Source organism: Cetorhinus maximus, chromosome 11, assembly GCF_964194155.1.
Source record: "Cetorhinus maximus chromosome 11, sCetMax3.hap1.1, whole genome shotgun sequence".
NCBI classification, from domain to species: domain Eukaryota; kingdom Metazoa; phylum Chordata; class Chondrichthyes; order Lamniformes; family Cetorhinidae; genus Cetorhinus; species Cetorhinus maximus.
This window is the reverse complement of record NC_135889.1, coordinates 124,235,019-124,253,962: the sequence shown is the minus strand read 5'-3', so window position 1 is coordinate 124,253,962 and position 18,944 is coordinate 124,235,019. Positions and strand designations below refer to the sequence as shown.

At 43.1% G+C, this 18,944-nt stretch overlaps 1 protein-coding gene across 3 annotated transcripts in view; it reads left to right on the top strand.

Moving 5' to 3' along the window:
* Positions 1-18,944, top strand: part of LOC144686895 (ATP-binding cassette sub-family B member 6-like) — a 213,843-nt gene that overhangs the window by 22,180 nt on the left and 172,719 nt on the right. For all 3 annotated transcript variants that reach the window (XM_078552722.1, XM_078552721.1, XM_078552723.1), the window contains exon 4: positions 12,508-12,697. In XM_078552722.1, coding sequence (XP_078408848.1) covers positions 12,508-12,697 — 190 coding nt within the window. The remainder of the gene's footprint in view (positions 1-12,507; positions 12,698-18,944) is intronic.

Here is an 18,944-nt window from a genome sequence, read left to right as displayed (position 1 = left end):
CAGAAAATGCTGGAAAAACTCAGCAGGTCCAACAGCATCTGTGGAGAGGAAAGAAAACAGAGTTAATGTTTCGAGGCCTTATGACTCTTCAAGAGCCATTAGGACTCGAAATGTTAACTCTGTTTTTTTTTCTCTCCACAGACGCTGTTGGACCTGCTGAGTTTGTCCAGGATTTTCTGTTTTTGTTTCAGATTTCCAGCATCCGCAGTATTTTGCTTTTAACCAGGCCGAATATAGTAGGTTCAGAGCGAAAGGGATAAAACAAATGAGAAGCAAACAGAGTATGAGAAGGGACTGGCAGCTAACCTAAAAGGAAACCCAACAGTCTTCTGGAGACATGATAATAGTAAAAGGGTGGTAAAAGGAGGAGTGAGGCTGACTAGGGACCAAAAAGGGGATTTGCATATGGTGGCAAAGGGCATGGCTGAGATACTAAATGATCTTTGCATCCGTCTTTACCAAGGAAGAAGGTGCTGCCCAAGTCATGGTGAAAGAGGAGGTGGCTGAGGTACTGGATGGGCTTAAAAATTGAGAAAGAGGTAGAATTAGATAGGCTGGCTGTACCTAAAAAGGCATGAGGACTGGGTAAGATGCATTCAAGGATATCGTTGGGAAGTAAGGGTGGAAATTATGGAGGCACTGGCCACAATCATCCAATCCTGCTTAGATACAGGGGTGGTGCCAGACCGCTAGAGAATTTCAAATGTTACACCCTTGTTCAAAAAAGGGTGTAAGGTTAAGCCCAGCAACTACAGGCCAGTCACTTTAACCTCAGTGGTGGGGAAAAGCTTCTAGAAACAATAATTCAGGACAAAATTAATAGTCATTTGGACAAATCTGGATTAACTAAGGAAAGCCAGCACAGATTTGTTAAAGGCAGAGCCTGTGGAATAAAAGGGACAGTAGCAGCATGGATCCGAAATTGGCTGAGTGACAGGAAGCAGAGTAATGTTGAATGGCTGTTTTTCAGACTGGAGGATGATATATATCGGGAAGCCCCAGAGATCTATGTTAGGACTGCTGCTTTTCTTGATATATATTAGTTAAACTTAGTTGTACAGAGCACAATTTCAAAATTTGCAGATGACACCAAACTTGGCAATATTGTGAAATGTGAGAAGGATAGAATAGTACAGCACGGAAACTTTAAGAGAACATAGACAGGCTGGTGGAATAGGCAGACAAGTGGCAGATGAAGTTTAATGCTGAGAAGTGTGAAGTTAGGGTAAACAATTCCCTCCCTGTCTCTGTTATCTCCAGACCCACACATCTGTGCTCCACTGATTCTGGCCTCCTGTGCATCTCCAACTTTAAATGTTCCACCACTAGTGGCCGAGCCTTCAGCTGTCTGGGCCCCAAGCTCTGGAATACCCTCAGTTTACCTCTCCGCATCTCTACCTTGCTTTCCTCCTTTAATACACTCCCTTAAAACCTGCCTCTTTGACTAAGTTTTTGCTCCTTATGTGGCTTCGTGTCATACTTTGTTTTATAATGCTCCTGTGAAACACCTTTATGTTAAAGGTGCTATATAAACATAAATTGTTGTAAACCTGTATAAAACAATAGTTCTACCTCAACTAGAGTATTTAGTTCAGTTCTGTACACTGTAGGAAGGATGTGAAGGTTTTAGAGATGGTGTAGAAAGCATTCAAGAGAGTGGTTCCAGGGATGTGGAACTTCAGTTATGTGAACAGAGTTGAGAAGCTGGAGCTGTTCACCTTGGTTTGGGAGAGTTGATAGCGGTGTTTACAATCATGATGGTCCCGCACAGTATAGATAGAGAGAAACTGTTTCCATTGGCAGAAGGAACAAGAAACATAGGACATCAATTTAAGATGATTGGCAAAAGAAGCAATGACGACATGAGGAAAATCTTGTTTTTTTTATGCGGCCGGTGGTTAGGATCTGGAATCGGTGAGCTGCCTAAGATGTGGCGGAGGCTGATTCAATTGTGGATTTCAAAAGACAATTGGATAATGCTTTGATGAATAAGATTTACAGGCCCATGAGGAAAGGGCAGGGAGTGGGATTATATGAATTGCACATGTAGAGAGTCAGCATGGGCAACAACAGGCCAAAGGGCAGCCTCCTGCGCTGTAACAATTCGATGAAAAAAATGTGTTGGTGGTGGGCTAAGAAGCTGAGAATATTGAGTAACTTTTCCCCCTGCTTCTCCTTCGCAAAATCAGTCTGGTTGAAAAATCATGTGAAGTACTTCACACTTGACAAAATGGAAGGTTTGTACTATCGCCACTATCCATGATGCAGCCTGTTTAGTAACATTAGAGTAAAGGGGATTCTCAGCTGGCCTGTCTCAGTCACTGCTGTTGAGCGTCACTAGTTATGCCAATTTTCTTTTAATTCATCTTCTCTTCTGCCCAATCCCTGCCCGCTGCACCCCAAACCCCCACTCTCAGAACCAGAATACAAAAGAGTATGACTTTTAGTTAAAAAGAAAGCTGTCCTAAGTCACTTCAGAGGTAATTGAAGAGAAGGTGTAAGGAGAAATGGCAAGAGGTATGCCAGAAGCATTGGCTAGGTTTTGAGGAGCTTTTGATAGCAGGGAGAGGGGGCCATTGTAATGGAATCGCAGGAGAGTAGAACTGCTGCAAGGACTTGCAGAATCCAAAACCTTTTCTTTTGGCAAAAAAGGAGGCTTTCCCTCTCTTCCCCCCTCCACCATTCCTGAAAAACAAACTCAATACCAGGTGCAAGAAGAAGCCATTGCTTTCAGATAATTAAAGAACTAAACTCCCATTTCACAAATACCCACCCATGTTTAGGGAAGGCTAAAGGCTCCTCATCCTAATCAGAGATTCTCCAGCAACCACCCCCTCCACCAAATCAATCTAATCCGTGCTTTAGAAAATATGTACAGTCACAGATTACATTACCTGTTTACAAATTACTTTATCTTTCCTCCATTTTAGGCCTCGTTTTCTTCTCAGCTACTCTGGTGATATCAGTGAAGGGGGAGCCTCATTTCATTTTCAGTGTTGGGGGGCCCAGTTGATTTTATTGTTGGTTGGTGGGGTGTGGAAATAGCTCGATTGTCTGACCTGGGAGCCAGCCAAGCTGGAGTCACTAGGCCCTAGAAACACATAATTCCTGCTGAGTGTGCAGTACTATAGGATTCAGCTGACAGTGTGCATTTCCATTGTCAGCTGCCTCTGGGCCTATCTGAAGTGCTGCTTTCCCCCCTCACTCCCTCTGCTGAACTGAACAGACCCTCCTCTCCAAGAACAAGTTTCCCCCAACGCGATATTACAGGAATAACTGAGGAGGGAAGGGTCATGGTGAGTCCTTTTATAAAAGAGGAGAATAAGATTCTGTTATTGCCTGGGGAACATAAAAACACGAAGGACTGGGAATAGCTCTACCATTCACTGGCTCTTCAGAAAAGCGAAAATATTAGATAGTCCGTGCCTCACGTTCAATGCCTGTCGTGTAAACTAAGTTTAAATCACTACACCTTCCCTGTTCTAAACTTGTACCTTCAACCCCAGGTCCAGATTTGCAGCAACCTTGAACATATTAAAGGGATTCAGTTTAAGTGATAAGCTGGGAGCAGTGGAGGTTCAAAGAGATTTAGGGGTGTGTGTAGACAGATCACTGAAATGTAGCAGTCAGGTGTAAGATTAATTGGGCTAATGGAATGTTAAACTTTATAACTAGAAGGTTAGATTGTAAAAGGGTGGAAGTTTCTCTACAATTGTACAAAGCCCTGATTAAGTTACATATGGCGTCCTGTGTGCGGTTCTGGACATTGCACCTTAGAAAAGATATATTGGCCTTGGAAGGTCTGCTGTGCAGATTCCTCAAAGTTAACAGGGCTTCATAGGTTGAGGAGAGGAGAGATTACATAAACTGGGTTTGTATTCACTGGAATTTGACAAGGTAACGGACAATTTAATTTTTGTAAGATTTTGGAAAGAATTGGCAGGATTAGACAGTGAGAAACTGTTTCTTTTGGTGGTGGGTTGGGGAGTGAGGGGGAGTATGGGGAACTTGGGGATGAAGGCACAAGCTTAGAACAAGGGAGTGCAGTGATTTAACTAATTAAAATCAGAGGCAGGAGGGAAGTTGGAAAACACTTTGTTATGCAAAGGGTGGTGGAAGTGTGGAACTCTCCCTCACAAAAAATGGTGATATAATTAACAATTTTAAAATCTGTGTTCGATAGATTTTCCAATAAGAGTTGGGAGCCAGGGTAGGTGGATGGAGTTAAAGCGTAGATCAGCCCTGATCTCTTTGAACGACAGAACAGGCTTGAAGAACGGTTTCTTCCTGCCCCTATGTTACAATATATCAATTTCCTCAAGGGACCAAATCCCCACAGCACGCTCAAAATAACCCTGACAGTAGTGCACTGGGAAGGGCCAGGATCTTGCCTCGCTATCCAGATATACAGGGCTTTGGTTTAAATGAGCAGTTCCTCCACCTGACCCAGTTAAGGCCAGCTACTACCAAAGTGGGTGGGGTCTGGAATTCCCAGTGGGCATCTAGGCTCTCTGAGGAGTGACTGGTGGCCCACGTGTCTGGCGAAATCAGATGAGAACCCTGAACATTCAATTGTTCAGTTTTTGTTTTAATTTTAGTACTAGAGAATGGACGGGGGTCAGAAAAGCTTCTTCCTGTTAGGGAGGGAATTTGGCAACCATTATCATCTTATGTGACCTCTTGGGCAGGTGGGCCCCCAGATGTGCTCCATCCACTCCCAGAGGCACAAACCCCTCCCATCTGATGTAGATCGAGAGGAACCCAGCCCCATTTGAGCCCATGATCCTTGGCAGGGTCAGCACTAGAGAGTTCTGGATACTGCATCCTAACACTTGTGCTGGGATGCCTTCCCCTCTGCTCCACAGTCTCAAAGTATCACTTCCAGAGTCTTTAATTTCCCCCTCAGGACCTCTTCAATGTAAATAAGTACTCTTCAACCTCTCCTCATAACTCAGATCCATTAAGCACAGTATTAGTTAGGTTGACCTCTTCAGCAATGCCTCCTTTCTTGCTGTATTAGGGAAACTAGAATGATGCACACTGCACTAGGTGTGACCATGCCTGTGCAAGGTGCATACTTTTTAATCCTTCCTGAGATTTACGCTTTATCGCACTGACTTTACACCTTGAGAGCCATTCAGCTTTTCTATGCTGTTGCACGGTGTTTGTTTTGGTGAGCTACCCACCAGTTCCTCCTGGTCCTTTTGTAGAGCTGTGTCCTGTAGGTGGCAGTCACGCTTCACTATTTATCACTCTTGCCTCTGAGTCAAAAAGTGGGCTCGGGTTCCACTCCGGAGACTTGAGCACATAATCCAAGCTGACACTTCCACTGGAAAGGAGAGGAAGGAAGAAATATGTGGACAAATTAGGGAATGACGTTTTTTTTAAAAAAAAATGGCCTGAATTTTTTGGTGGTTGGGCGTGCGTGCACGATCGACAGGTCCAGGAGCGGACAGGACCAAACACGATCGGCCCCCCCGGACTGCGATTTCACGCTGGCCGGCCAATTATTGGTAACTAGTAACAGAGAATTAATCAGCGCAGAAAAGAGAACAGAAGTAAAAGTAGGCTAATGTCGAGGCAATCGTGACCTTTAAGCTATAATAGAGAAGCTCAAAAGCATGACGAAAACCAGTTAATAAATTGAAGAAAAGCTGGTTTTGAGGGGCTGAGAAAAGAACTTGAGGTTGCGGGGGGGGTGGGGAATGGCAACAATAATGATAAACTACAATGGAAAACATTCAAAATGGTGTTTAACAGAATGCAGGAAAAACATATTCCACTAATGGAAAGGAGTAAACTAAACCCCGGTGAGATTCTGTGGATGAATAAAGACATAAGGGAACAACGGAGTGTTAGGCAAGAGGCATACGGTAAGTACATCGACAACAGAGGAGTGCATGACAGGAGAGACCATATAAAAAATACAATTAGCAAGGTAAAGAAGAGCTATGAAATTGAATTATCGTGCTACATAAAAATAATTTATAGGTATATTAATTTTAAGAAAGGAAGGCTGGGTTGGAAATGAGACCATTAAGAGATAGGCAGGAAAATGCCACAGGTTACGAGCGAGAGGTGACCGAAATATTAAATAACGACTTAGTTTTGGTGTTTACCGGTAAGATCGAACAAGTAGACATGCCATTGGGTGAGTAATGAGAAGTACATTTAAAATTTTGTAAAAATATAAGAGGTGTGTTGAACAGAGTAATCAAACTCGAGGTTAAAGGATTGCATCCACACCTTTTAAAAGAATCAAGGGAAGAAATAGCAGAGGCATTACTACACATTTAATAATTTGTCAGAAAAATTTAGTGCCAGAGGACTGAAGGATAGCTAATGAAATTCCTATATTTAAGAAGGACCCCCTTCAGAGTTGTACCCTTTATTTTATATTGTCTCTCCATTTTCTTCCTAACAAAATGAATCACTTCACATTTTTCCACATTCACCTTCATCTGGCACCTATCCACCCACCTATTGCACAAACTTGTCTGTGTCCTTCTGAAGTTCTAAACTGTCGTCCTCGCAGTTCACAATGCTTCCAAGTTTTGTATCATCTGCAAATTTTGAAATTGTGCCCTGTTCACCAAGGTCTAGGGCATTAATGTAATAAACAAGGGTCCCAACACTGACCCCTGGGGAACTCTACTACAAACCTTCCTCCAATCTGAAAAATATCCATTAACCACCACTCTGTTTCCTGTCAATCAGCCAATTTTGTATGCATATTGCTGCTTTTCCTTTTATTCCATGAGCAATAACTGTGCTCACAAGTTTGTTGTGTGGTGCTACATCAAATGCCTACATCAGCAGCATCACCCTTATCTATCCTCGCTGTCATCTCTTCAAAAAACTCCAGCAAGTTAGTCGTTTGGTAGAACAACATTTGAGTATTGCTGAAAAAAGAGACATGTGGAACTTTTCATCTTGCGCTCATCAGGGCACCTCACAAGAATACCAACACAAGGGGAAAACAACAGTTTATACTGTATGTGAAGAGAGTTCTGATTGGTTGGCAAGTGGACTCCGATTGGTAGAGGTGTTGCCATGGAGAATGCATCAGTGATGGTGACTGCCAAGCATTGTTTGAAATTTAAACCAGGGCAGCCTGACCATGACTGGTCAAAGCATTGCCCTGAGGAATGAGTCAGACATTTCTTCCAACCTCCCCCGGACCATGACCTCACCACCGAATATCAAGCCATTGTTTCCAGAACTGCACTGACCTCATCTCCTCTTGGAGATCTTCCCTCCACAGCTTCCAATCTATTAGTCTCCCAAAGCACAGCCCGCTTCCACCTCCTTCCCAAAATCCACAAACAGGACTGTCCTGGTAGACCCATCGTGTCAGCCTGTTCCTGGCCCATGGAACTCATTTCTTCCTACCTTGACTCCATTCTCTCTCCCTTATCCAGCCTCTTTCACCTTTTATTTGCAATTTCTCTGATGCCCCACGTCATATCAACAATTTCAAGTTTCCTGGCCCTAACTGCCTCTTCACCATGGACATCAGGTCCCTCTACACCTCCATCCCCCACCAGAACGGTCTGAGGGACCCTTGAACAGAGGCCCAAACAATCCCCATCCACCACTACTCTCCTCTATCTGGCTGAATTTGTTCTCTTGCTGAACAATTTCTCCTTTATCTTGTCTCTCTTCCTCCAAATAAAAGGTGCGGCTACAGGTACCTGCATAGGCCCAAGTTACACCTGTCTTTTTGTTGGGTATGTGGAACATTTCTTGTTCCAGTCCTACTCAGACCCCCTCTCGCACCTGTTTTTCCGTTATATCGATGACTGTATTGGTGCTGCTTCATGCTCCCGTCTGGACCTGGAAACATTTGTTGATTTATTTATTTTTAAAAAAAATTTTGCTTCCCATTTCCAGACACCTCTCACTTGCACATGGTCCATCTCCGACACTTCCCATCCCTTCCTTGACTTCTGTCTCCATTTCTGGTAATGGATACAAGCCCATTGACCCTCACAGCTACCTCGACTAAGCTCCTCACATCCTGCTTCCTGTAAGGATTCCATCCCATTCTCCCAGTTCCACCGCCCCCGTCGCCTCTGTTCCGATGGTGCTACCTTCCAAAACGGCGCTTCTGACGTGTCTTTCTTTTTCCTGAACTGAGAGTGCCCCCCGCTCTCTCCCCCCCCCCCCCATCAACACTGTGGTTGACAGGGCCTCAACCATGTCTGATCCATCTCCTGCACCTCTGCCCTCACCCCTTCCCCTCCCTCTCAGAGCCAAGATAGGGTCCCCTTTGTCCTCACTTTTCACCCCACCAGCCTCCACATTCAAAGGATCATCTTCTGCCATTTCCGCCAACTCCAGCATGATGTCACCACCAAACACATCTTCCCCTCACACAGCCCCTGTCGGCATTCTGTAGGGACCATTCCCTCTGTGACACCCTGGTCCACTCCTTCACCCCCAACTCCTCATCACCTTCCCATGGCACCTTCCCATGCAATCACAAAAGGTGTAACATCTGCCCCTTTACCTCCTCCCACCTCACTGTCCAAGGCCCCAAACACTCCTTTCAGGTGAAGCAGCACTTCACTTGCATCTCCTTCAGTTTGTTCTACTGTATTAGCTGCTCCCAATGTAGTCTATCATAGATGTCATACTTTTTCTTCCTCATCTTAATTCCTACTTTTTTTTCATCATCCAAGGAGCTCTGGATTTATTTGCCATACCTTTCCCTTTCGGAATATACCTTGACTGTACCTGAACTATCTCCTCTTAAGGTAGCCCACTGTCCAGCTACTGTTTTTCCTGTTGACCTTTGACTCCAATTTATTCGGCCCAGGCCCATTCTTGCACCACTGAAGTTGGTTTTCCCCCAGTTAATTATTTAAACTTTAGATTGTTCTTTGTCCTTTTCCAAAGTCAGCCTAAACCTTATGATACAGTGATCACTGTCCCCTAAATGTTCTTCCACTGACACGATTGATCCACTCAGACCAACTCATTCCCAAGAACCAGCTCTGGCGATGCCTGCTTTGAACAAAGGGTTCTTGGAGTCCAGATACATCAATCACTAAAAGTTGCACCACACATTAGCAAGACCATCAAAAAAACACACCAAACACCAGGTTTTATTTTGGGATTGACAGAACTGAAAAGTAGGCAAATTATAATAAACCTTTATCAAACCTTGGTTAGACCACACATTATAATACTGTACAGTTCTGGCTGCCATATTATAGAACGGATATAGAGGCATTACAAGGGTGATCCTGGAAATGCGTGGGTGTACGTATCAAGAAAGGATGAGCAGGCTGGATCTTTTTTCACTTGGAGATAGAACAGCTGAGCGAGTTACCTAATAAAGGCATTTAACGTTGTGAAAGGTTTTGATAGAGTACATACAGAGAGGATGTTTCTCTTGTGGAGAAGATCATAACTAGAGATCATTAAAATAAGATAGTCACCAAGAAACCTCATAGGGGAATCAGAAGAAACTTCTTTACCCAGAGAGTGGTTAGTGAGGATGTGGAAGTCGCTACCACACGGTTTGGTTGAAATGAGTCGTGTCAATGCATTTAAGGGAAAGCATGACAACCATATGAGGGAGAATGGAATAGAGGGTTACAATGGGAGATTTGGGTGAGAGAAGATGGGAGGAGACTTGAGTGAAGCATAAACATTGGCATGGACTGATCAGATGTGATTCTAATCCAAGAATGGGGCACTATCGCAATTGCTATATTTTGGCAGAGACATTAAATCGAGGCCCCGTCTTTCTCCTAAGATGGCCATTTATAAAAAAAAACCCATGACTCTATACAAAGAAGAGCAGGGGAGTTCTCCCCTGTAACATGGTTAGTATTTATCCCTCAACCAACACCTTGAAACAGATAATCTGGTCATTATCTCATTGCTGTTTGTGGGACTTAACTGTGCACAAATTGGCTGCCGCATTTCCTACATTCCAACAGTGACCACACTTCAAAAGAACTTGCATTTATCTATGGTAAGGTGAGAAGAATGTAGAGCAAAGTTGACGTTTCGAGTCCTCATGACCCTTCAACAGAACAGTTCTGTTGAAGGACCATGAGGACTTGAAACGTCAACTTTGCCCTTCTCCGCCGATGCTGCCAGACCTGCTGAGTTTTTCCAGGTATTTCTGTTTTTGTTTTGGATTTCTAGCATCCGCAGTTTGTTGTTTTTATATATATTATATATATAAATATATATTATATATATATGAGAAGAATGTAAGGAGGCTGCAAATGAATATGGACTGGTTAAGTGATTCAGCACGATGATGTTGGGGGAGACTAGAACTAGGGGGCATAGTTTAAGAATAAGAGGCTTCCCTTTTAAGACAGAGATGAGGAGAATTTTTTTTGAGGGTTGTTAGTCTTTGGAATTCTCTTCCCCAGAAAGCAGTGGAGGCTGGGTCATTGAATTTGTTCAGGGCTAAATTTTGATAGACAAGGGAGTCAGGAAAGTGGAGCTGAGACCACCATCAGATCAGCTATGATCTTATTGAATGGCAGAGCAGGCTCGAAGGCCCACAAGGCCTCATCTTGCTCCTAAACCTTATGTCCTGTGTTCCTATGATGCAATATCATGTGGGGAAATGTGAAATTATCCACTTTGAAATGAAGAATAGAAAACCAAAACATTTTTTAAAAGATGAGAGATTAGTAAATGTTAGTATCCAGAGGGATTTGGGTGATCTTATACATGAATCACAGAGGTTATCATGCAGGTACAGCATGTAATTAGGAAAGCAAAATGTATTTTAGCCTTAATTGTGAAGGGGCTGGTGTATAAAAGTAAGGAAGTCTTGCTGCAATTATGTATGCCTTTGTTGAGACCACATTAGAGTACTGTGTACAGTTATGGCCTCCTTGCATAGATAGGGTGCAGCATATCTATTGATCTCTGGTTTGAGTATATCCAACAACTGAGCATCCACAGCTCGCTTGGGTAGAGAATTCCAAAGATTCACAACCCTCTGCATGAAGAAATTTCTCCTCATTCTCAGTTCTAAATGGCCGACCGCTTATTCTGAGACTATGACCCCAACATCTAAACTCTTCAGGAAACAGCTTCTCAGCATCTAACCTGCCAAGCCCTCATAGAATTTTATACGTTTCAATGAGCTCACCTTTCACTCTTCTAAACGTCACAGAGAATATAGACACATTGCTACTCAATATCTACTTTATAGGACAGCCATCTCATCCCAGGAAACAATCTGGTGAACCTTCATTACACCCCTTCTTAGACTAATGTTATGGACAGGAGAGGGGCAGTTCAAACTGCACTGACTTCCTCTTGCCACCTGTCCATAAGCAGAAGGTGTTTTGAATTAATTTTTTTTAAAGAATAGGCAGTGGCATGTTTTCCCAATCCCTTGGTTTTTGTGATCCAATTTTACTAATAAACTCGAGTTAGTAATGAACTCAGAGGTTAGTTTATTTTTATACTTTCAAAACTCACAAAAGAATGTTCACAACATCCCACTCTGCACATTCACACCGTAAAGGGAGGGATAGAGAAAAGGAGATTTACAATACAAGTATCACAGAAAAATGAATATTGGTTCATGGGAGTTCCGGAGCCCAATGAGGAATTCTTTCATGTAGGCATTCGAGTTCAACTGGCTGGAGACCGGAGTTGTAGGGTTCGCTTTTTAGTTGGGGCTGATGTCACCAGATGAAGTAGGCGAGCAGAGATTGAGTTAGTTCTGTAGGCAATGGTACGAAATCTTCTGGCGAGGTCAGGTTAAATGGGCAGTTTGATCTGCCTGCTGCTTTGTGGCTTACCAACTGGATGTTGAAACTGCAGACTGGCTATGAAAACCAAAGGTGTAATATTAAACTGCCCATAAGGCCAGAGCCTTGGGTCATGTGACCTTCCTTCTCCACAATGACTTCAAAAGCGATGTTTATCCATCATTTGCAATTGGCTTTGGTTTCAGGACTGATGATGTCTCAGTTATTAGTTGTTGAAAGGGTTGCCATTATGTTGAGGGTCTGGCGTATGGGAAGCCATTGTCCCAGCAGACCCACTGACTCCACTAGCAAAGTTGTCATTTGCATCTGATAAGCCATCTCTGTAGTTTTCTTTGCAATTGGTCTGAACAGTCCCAGCTGTGATATGAGTCTGCTAATAGCTCTCTAGGAGAAACGAGGTGTGACATTCCTCGAAACTTAGAAAATAATTATTTTATTCTTGAAACTACTGGGGATAACTCCCAGACAGAGGGCCAACTCTAATCAGGTTACTTGTAGCAGACGTCTTACATTTCTTTGTTCAGCAGAAATGTCCAGTTTAAAATAAAAATAGCAATAAGGATAACGTTTTTGAAATATAAAGGTGGGTTTCTTTCTGTGTTGTAGGAACCCAACACTAATTGTTCCTTGGAGAAGGAGACTAAAACTGTATCCTATATAATTGGTGGCTTGGGCAAAAGTTGGGGTCTCCATTTTGAAATCTTTGAATTTCAGCCTCTGAACAACTTTGCTTTCTTTCCAGCCTCTCTTGAATCGGAACGGCACCAGTCAATCAACGTGGAAAGACTTCTGTAAGAAGGTGCGGTTGCTTGTGCCCTACATGTGGCCTAAAGGGAGTTTCTGTCTGCAGGCCCTGGTCCTGTTCTGCCTGGGCCTCCTTGCGATAGAACGAGTCATCAATGTTTTTGTGCCAATCTACTACAGAAACATCGGTAAGCTCTTAAAAGTATTTTTTTCTTGAGCTCCCTGAAAAACTGACTTTGTGCTTGCACTGAATGTGAAGACTGAATGTCAGGGTGGGAGAGGAGCAAGGGAAGAATCTGAAGCTTTGTAGAGGAGAAAATATTTCCCACAATATGTATAAGCAAGTAGGAAGTAACAGCAGTCCCTGCCTGATTAATCTGGAGCGGACTTGAAGGACGCACAGAATTAGACACAACTGCATTTGCTACCCAGTATGTGATAGAAATGGAGTTTGGTGGCTTTGCAAGCAGCCTAAGAATGCCAAAGTAAACAAAAATGTGTCCCTTGCACATAGAAAGTTATTCTCATCCTGTTCTCATTTAAACATAGGCAATATTGTCACCTGGATATTTAGTAAAGTGCACTGTGGTGGGGGTGGGGGGGGGGGGTGGCGTGTGAGGGGAGGGTGCAGAGTGTGAAATTTTCATACAACGCTCACTCTCCCTCATTGGCCTTGGCTCAATGGACAGCACTCTCACCCCTGAGTCAGAAGGTTATGGGTTAAATTCCACCAGAGACTTGAGCACAGATTATAGGCTGACAACTCAGTGCAGTACTGAGGGAGTGAGGCACTGTTGGAGGTGCTGTCTATCAAATGAGATGCTAAAATAATCCCTGTCTAAAAATTGAGAGAGATATAAAGCAGGTTCCTGATGCACTGTCGCTCACTTTACACTATCAGACAGATAATCAAAATATACCTGAGACTTTTCCTTGATGAAGGAAAAATTTAGATTTTAAATCGGATTTTCTTGTGTGTAATGTTGATGAACAAAAAACAATTTCTACCATAAACCGCCTAGATTAAGTAGGATTTTTTTTCCCATCCTGCTTCTGATATAACTGTAGAACCAGTCGGATATAAGCTGGTCAACTGTACTCATTCAGCGAGACCTCGTCATTACTGTCTCCCCTGTTGAGCCACTGCAGCTGTCTGCCTGTCGCCACTCTTCCCATCGATTCTTCCTGCGCTCAATCCCACCACAGGGTTTTGGCCTCTTTTCCTGGTTGGGACTGCAGTCTATCGACTTTCAAGGTGCTGATCTTTCAGCCACACAGAACACTTGCCCTGCCTGCTTCCATCTTCTTGTCACAATACACTTTCTTACTTCCTGCCACTATTGCTCATTACTTGGATCTGTTGGAACAAGAAACATCAAAGCTTTAGCTCTGAGTAGAGAGTCTCCTATAATGTTGCTGTGAACCCTGACCTGATCCATGAGAGAGTGACATTACATACGTTTACACACCAGTATAGCTAACACTTATAACATTATAGTTATAATTATTAGGAAAGATTGAAGAGGCTGGACTATTTACTGGAGAGAACAGCTGACTGAGGTCATGGGATGTGGGCACTGCTGGCTGGGCTAGCATTTGTTGCCCATTCCTAATTGCCCTTGAGAAGGTGGTGGTGAGGTGTCATCTTGAAGCATTTCTGTCCATGTAGTGTAGGTACACCCACAGTGCTGTTAAGGAGTTCCAGGATTTTGACCCAGTTATTTCTAAAGGTCTTTAAGATTATGAAAGGATTTCTTAGGATAGACATAGAGAAGGTATATCACTTGCTGGGGAGCCCAAAACGAGGGTTCATGAATATAAAATAGTTACTAATAAATTGAATATGGAATTCAGCAGAAACATCTTTACCCAGAGCGTGGATAGAGTGTGATACTTGTGCGAGAGGAAGTCCTTGAAGAGAATAGAATAGATACTTTTAAGGTAAAATTAGGTAAACACATGATGGATAGAGGAATAGAAGCATCAGTTGAGATGAAGAAGGGTGTGAGGAGGCTCGTGTGGAGCATAAACATGGCATAGACCGATTGGGCCAAATGATCTGTTATTGTGCTGTAAATTCCATGTAATTCTAAGCAATCTGTTTGACTTGCAATAAACTGAATCCATTCCTGGCTGGAGTAGGATTGTTGGAGATTGTTCTGATTAGTGACATTACTGTTTCACAGTCAGGAGAGGGCAGTCTTAACTAGTCAAATCAATCTTTTCAACATAAAATGGTTGTCAACAAGAAACTGTCATCATCCTTCAACAACAAAGATTGATCTCCTCGTAAGAACACATGCTGAGGCTTCCAAAGTATGAAGTGGAATTTTATGTTTTATGAAAGCAGAGCCTGGGTCTTGCTGGAGCAAGTAACAGAATACATTATAACAGAATTTCCATCTTTCACGACTCCAGGACATCCCAAAGTGCTTTATTTTTTTGATACTTCAAAAGGTGTTCACTGTTGTAATATAGGAAAAGGGGCAGCCAACATGTACACAGCGAGGTCCCACAAACAGCAATGAGATAAATGGCCAGATCATGTTTTTTTTTAGTTATTTAGGGGCATAAATATTGAACAGGTCACTGGGGAGAATGCCCATATTCTTGTTTGAATTGTGCCATTGGATATTTAGCACCCACCTGTGAGCAGAGACCCAGCCCTGGTGTAATGTCTCATCTAAAAGATGGCACATCCTAAGGTGCAGTGCTGGGAGCGTCAGTCTAGATTAAGTGCTCAATTCTGAGGCATGAGTGTTGCCACAGCTGACAGTTGCTGCTGTTCTAGTGGAAATATACTGGAAGAATGCCACACAATTGATCTGAGCGCACCTGAGATGGAGAAAGGAAACTTTCCTGCTGGCCAACAACTCCTGTTGGAAAGTGTACATGTCAGTGAGGCTTTCGTTTTTTTTTTTATTCATTCATTGGATGTGAGCATCATTGGCAAGGCTGGTGTTTATTGCCCATCCTCAAATGCCCTTGAGGTTGTGGGTGAGCTGTCTTCTTGAACCACGGCAGTCAACGTGGATGACTGTAGTGCCTTGTGTAGGTCTCATAGTCTATGGCATATCTTACCAGGGCTCATGTTAACAGCATTCATTTGGGTGAGGTGCCAGAGGGCTGCCAGTGCCTGCGGGTCTGGATCTTGGTATAAGTCAGCATCTTCCTGGCTGAGAACGAATGGGATAATATTAATAAACTCTGGTTTTAAGGGGAGCAATTTAGAATTGCTGTATAATTGCAATTCAACAAATGCAGTGAGCTGGAACCATGTACATTATAGATTAGTAAGCTCAACACCTGCCATGGGGAAACTGATGGGCCATTTTCCAGTATGTTGTCACTGTTCATCCAAGTAACATAGAGGCCATAAAGAACAATCCAGTAACAGCAACAGCTTCCAGTTTGTAAAGCACCTTTAACATAGAAAAACACCCAAAAGTGCTTCACGGAAGTATAATCACGCAAATTAACACTGAGCCAAAGAGGGAGAAATTAGGAGGGGATGACTAACATGCTCAGTCAAAGAAGTATGGTTTAAGGAGGAGAGCAAAGCAGAGAGTTTGGGGGAAATTTCAGAGCCTTGGACAAAGATGGCTGAAGGCGCAGCCATTGGTGGAGCAAATGGAATGGGGAACGTGCACGAGGCCAGACTTGGAGGAACGCAGATATCGTGGAGGGTTCTAGGGACTGGAGGGGTTTACAGAGATAGCAAGGAGCGTGGCCAGGGAGGGGTTTAAAACGAGGATGAGTCAAAATGGATTTAGACGCAACAAACGACTCTAATGCGATTTGCCTGTTTTATGCGTTGGCTGGTGTATGACCTTTTTGACTGCAGTGGCATCCTGATCCTTTAGATGATTTATCTGGAAACCAGTGATGTCTTTAATATCTTGCCAGGACAGCCCATGGTGAGTGGCTGGAGATTTACAGCTGCTTCAGCCTCAGCAAGTCCGTGCTCTGGAGGACTCTGCTGACAAAGGCCACAGCAGCCACCATCTCCATGGTCAGATCAGTCCGACTGAAAGAGCTGCTGAAGGGGAATAAGGCAGCTTTATCAATATGAAGAGCAAGATTTCACCTTGTCTTTTGTTGAAAGCCTGAACGATGCTTCTCAATTAGTCCAGAGCTTCCATTTTGCCACAAAATTCACTTCCTGTCTAATGCTTGCAAGAGAAGAGGGTTTAAATGTTTACATGTAAGAGGAGGATCTATACAATAATGACAGTGGAAAGCATTGAGACGAGCATTCTTCAGTTTGACTAATGCGGCCTACGGTATTTTTTGGGACTGGATAAAGATCAGAATGGATTCATTCGGCTAGAGCAGGGGAGATGGATCCGTGATAAGTCGATTAAACATCTTCGATTTAAGTTAGCAACATGATTAATACAGTCCCTTTACTTTGGCTCTGAGAGTGGCATAATGCATCAGAAAAGAGCAACAACCTGAATTTGATCAGGTATCAGTGGGCGGGTGAGTAAATACAAGGATGCAGGAGTATATCATGTGGCACGTTAAGTTTGCTCTGCCATTCAATATGATCATGGCTGATGTTGGGCTTCAACTCCATTTTCCTGCCTACTCCCTATACCCCTTGATTCCCTGAGAGACCAAACATCTGTTTATCCTAGCCTTAAATGTATTCAATGATGGAGCATCCACAACCCTCTAGAGTAAAGAATTCCAAAGACTCCGAACCCTTTGAGTGAAGTAATTTCTCCTTATCTCAGTCCTAAATGTTCGGCTCCTTATCCCGACACTGTGCCCCCGTGTTTTAGATTCCCCAACCAGCAGAAACAGCGTCTACCCTATCAAGCCCCTTCAGAATCTTTCATTTTTCGATGAGACCACCTATTGTTCTTCTAAACTCCAGAGAATATTGGCCCAATTTACTCAGCCTCTCGTGATAGGACGACCCACTCGTCCCAGGGACCACTTTAGTGAACCTCCAATGCAAGTATTTCCTTGCTTAAATATCAATTATCTAAATGATTGGCTCCTTATCCTGAGACTATGCCCGTGTGTTTTAGAGGAGGCCTTGTGGTGGGTAGTGTCCCTGCCCCTGAGCAGGAAGGTCCAGGTACAAGACCCACCCTGGGGCTTGATGGCCAAGGAGGGTGCATTTATAATGCAGCCAAACAGGTTGAGTGTCAACCTGTAAATCCTTATAACATACGCCAGTGGTGGTGGTAAGAGCAGGAGAGATTCCGATCAGCCATGTGATGGAAAGAAAATTGGAGTCTCTACCATAAACTTTCCATAGTTCCGGACTACAACATGCATATAAAAGCACTTGGCAACTTGGATTCCCTGTGTGTACCGTAAAACATGTCCCCGTGTTTTAGATTCCCAACCAGCGAAACAATCTCTTGCTTTCTACCCTATCTACCGCTTCAGAATTTTGTACGTTTCAGTTAGATCGTGCCTCATTCTTCTTTAAACTGCTGTACCCGCTTCCAATGCGAGTATATCCTTTCTTAAACATGGAGTCAAAACTGCACACAAATGTGATCTCGCCAAAACCCGGTAGAATTGTAGCGAGACTTCTGTATTCTTGTACTCCAGTCCACTTGCAATAAAGGCCAATGTGCTATTTGCCTTCCTAATTGCTTGCTGCACCTACATGCTCTCTTTGTGTTCCTTGTATTAGCATGTCCAAGCCTCTTTGAACATTAACACTTACAAGTTTCACACCTTTTTTTAAAAAAAAATTCTGTTTTTCTATCCTTATGACCGAAGTGAATAACTTCACACTTCCCTACATTATAATCCATCTGTCATCTTGTTGCCCACTCATTGAACCTGTCTATAATCTCTTTGCAGTCTCTCTGTTTCTTCCCCACAGGTTCCGTGCCCAACTAGCTTTGTATCATTATATTACTCTCTGTTTCTTCATCGAAGTCATTAATATAGATTATAAATAATTGAGGCCCCAGCACTGATTATCACAGCACTGCACTTTTCACTGCCTGCCAAGTTGGGAAAGCCCCATTTATGTCCACTCCCTGCTTTCTATCTGTTAATCAACCCTCGATCCTTGCTAAAATATTACTCCCAACTCCATAAGCCCTTAACTTGCCTCTTATATATGTTAATACTTTCTGTGCGGCATCTTATTGAATGTCTGTTGGAAATCCAGGTGTCCTTCATCTACTAGTTCCCCTAACCTACTAGTTACATCCTCAAAAAACTCTAAATTTGTCAAACAGGATTTCCCTTTAGTAAAATCATGTTGACTTGATCTAATTATATAATGCTTTTTGAAGTGCATTGTTGAAATTTCCTTAATGATAGGTTCTAGCATTTTCCCAAAAACTGATGTTCGACTAACTGGCCTGTAGTTCACTGTTTTCTCTCTCCCTCCTTTCTTGAAAAGCAGTGTAACATTCCCAATCTAAAGGAATCATTCCCGAACCAAAGGGTTTA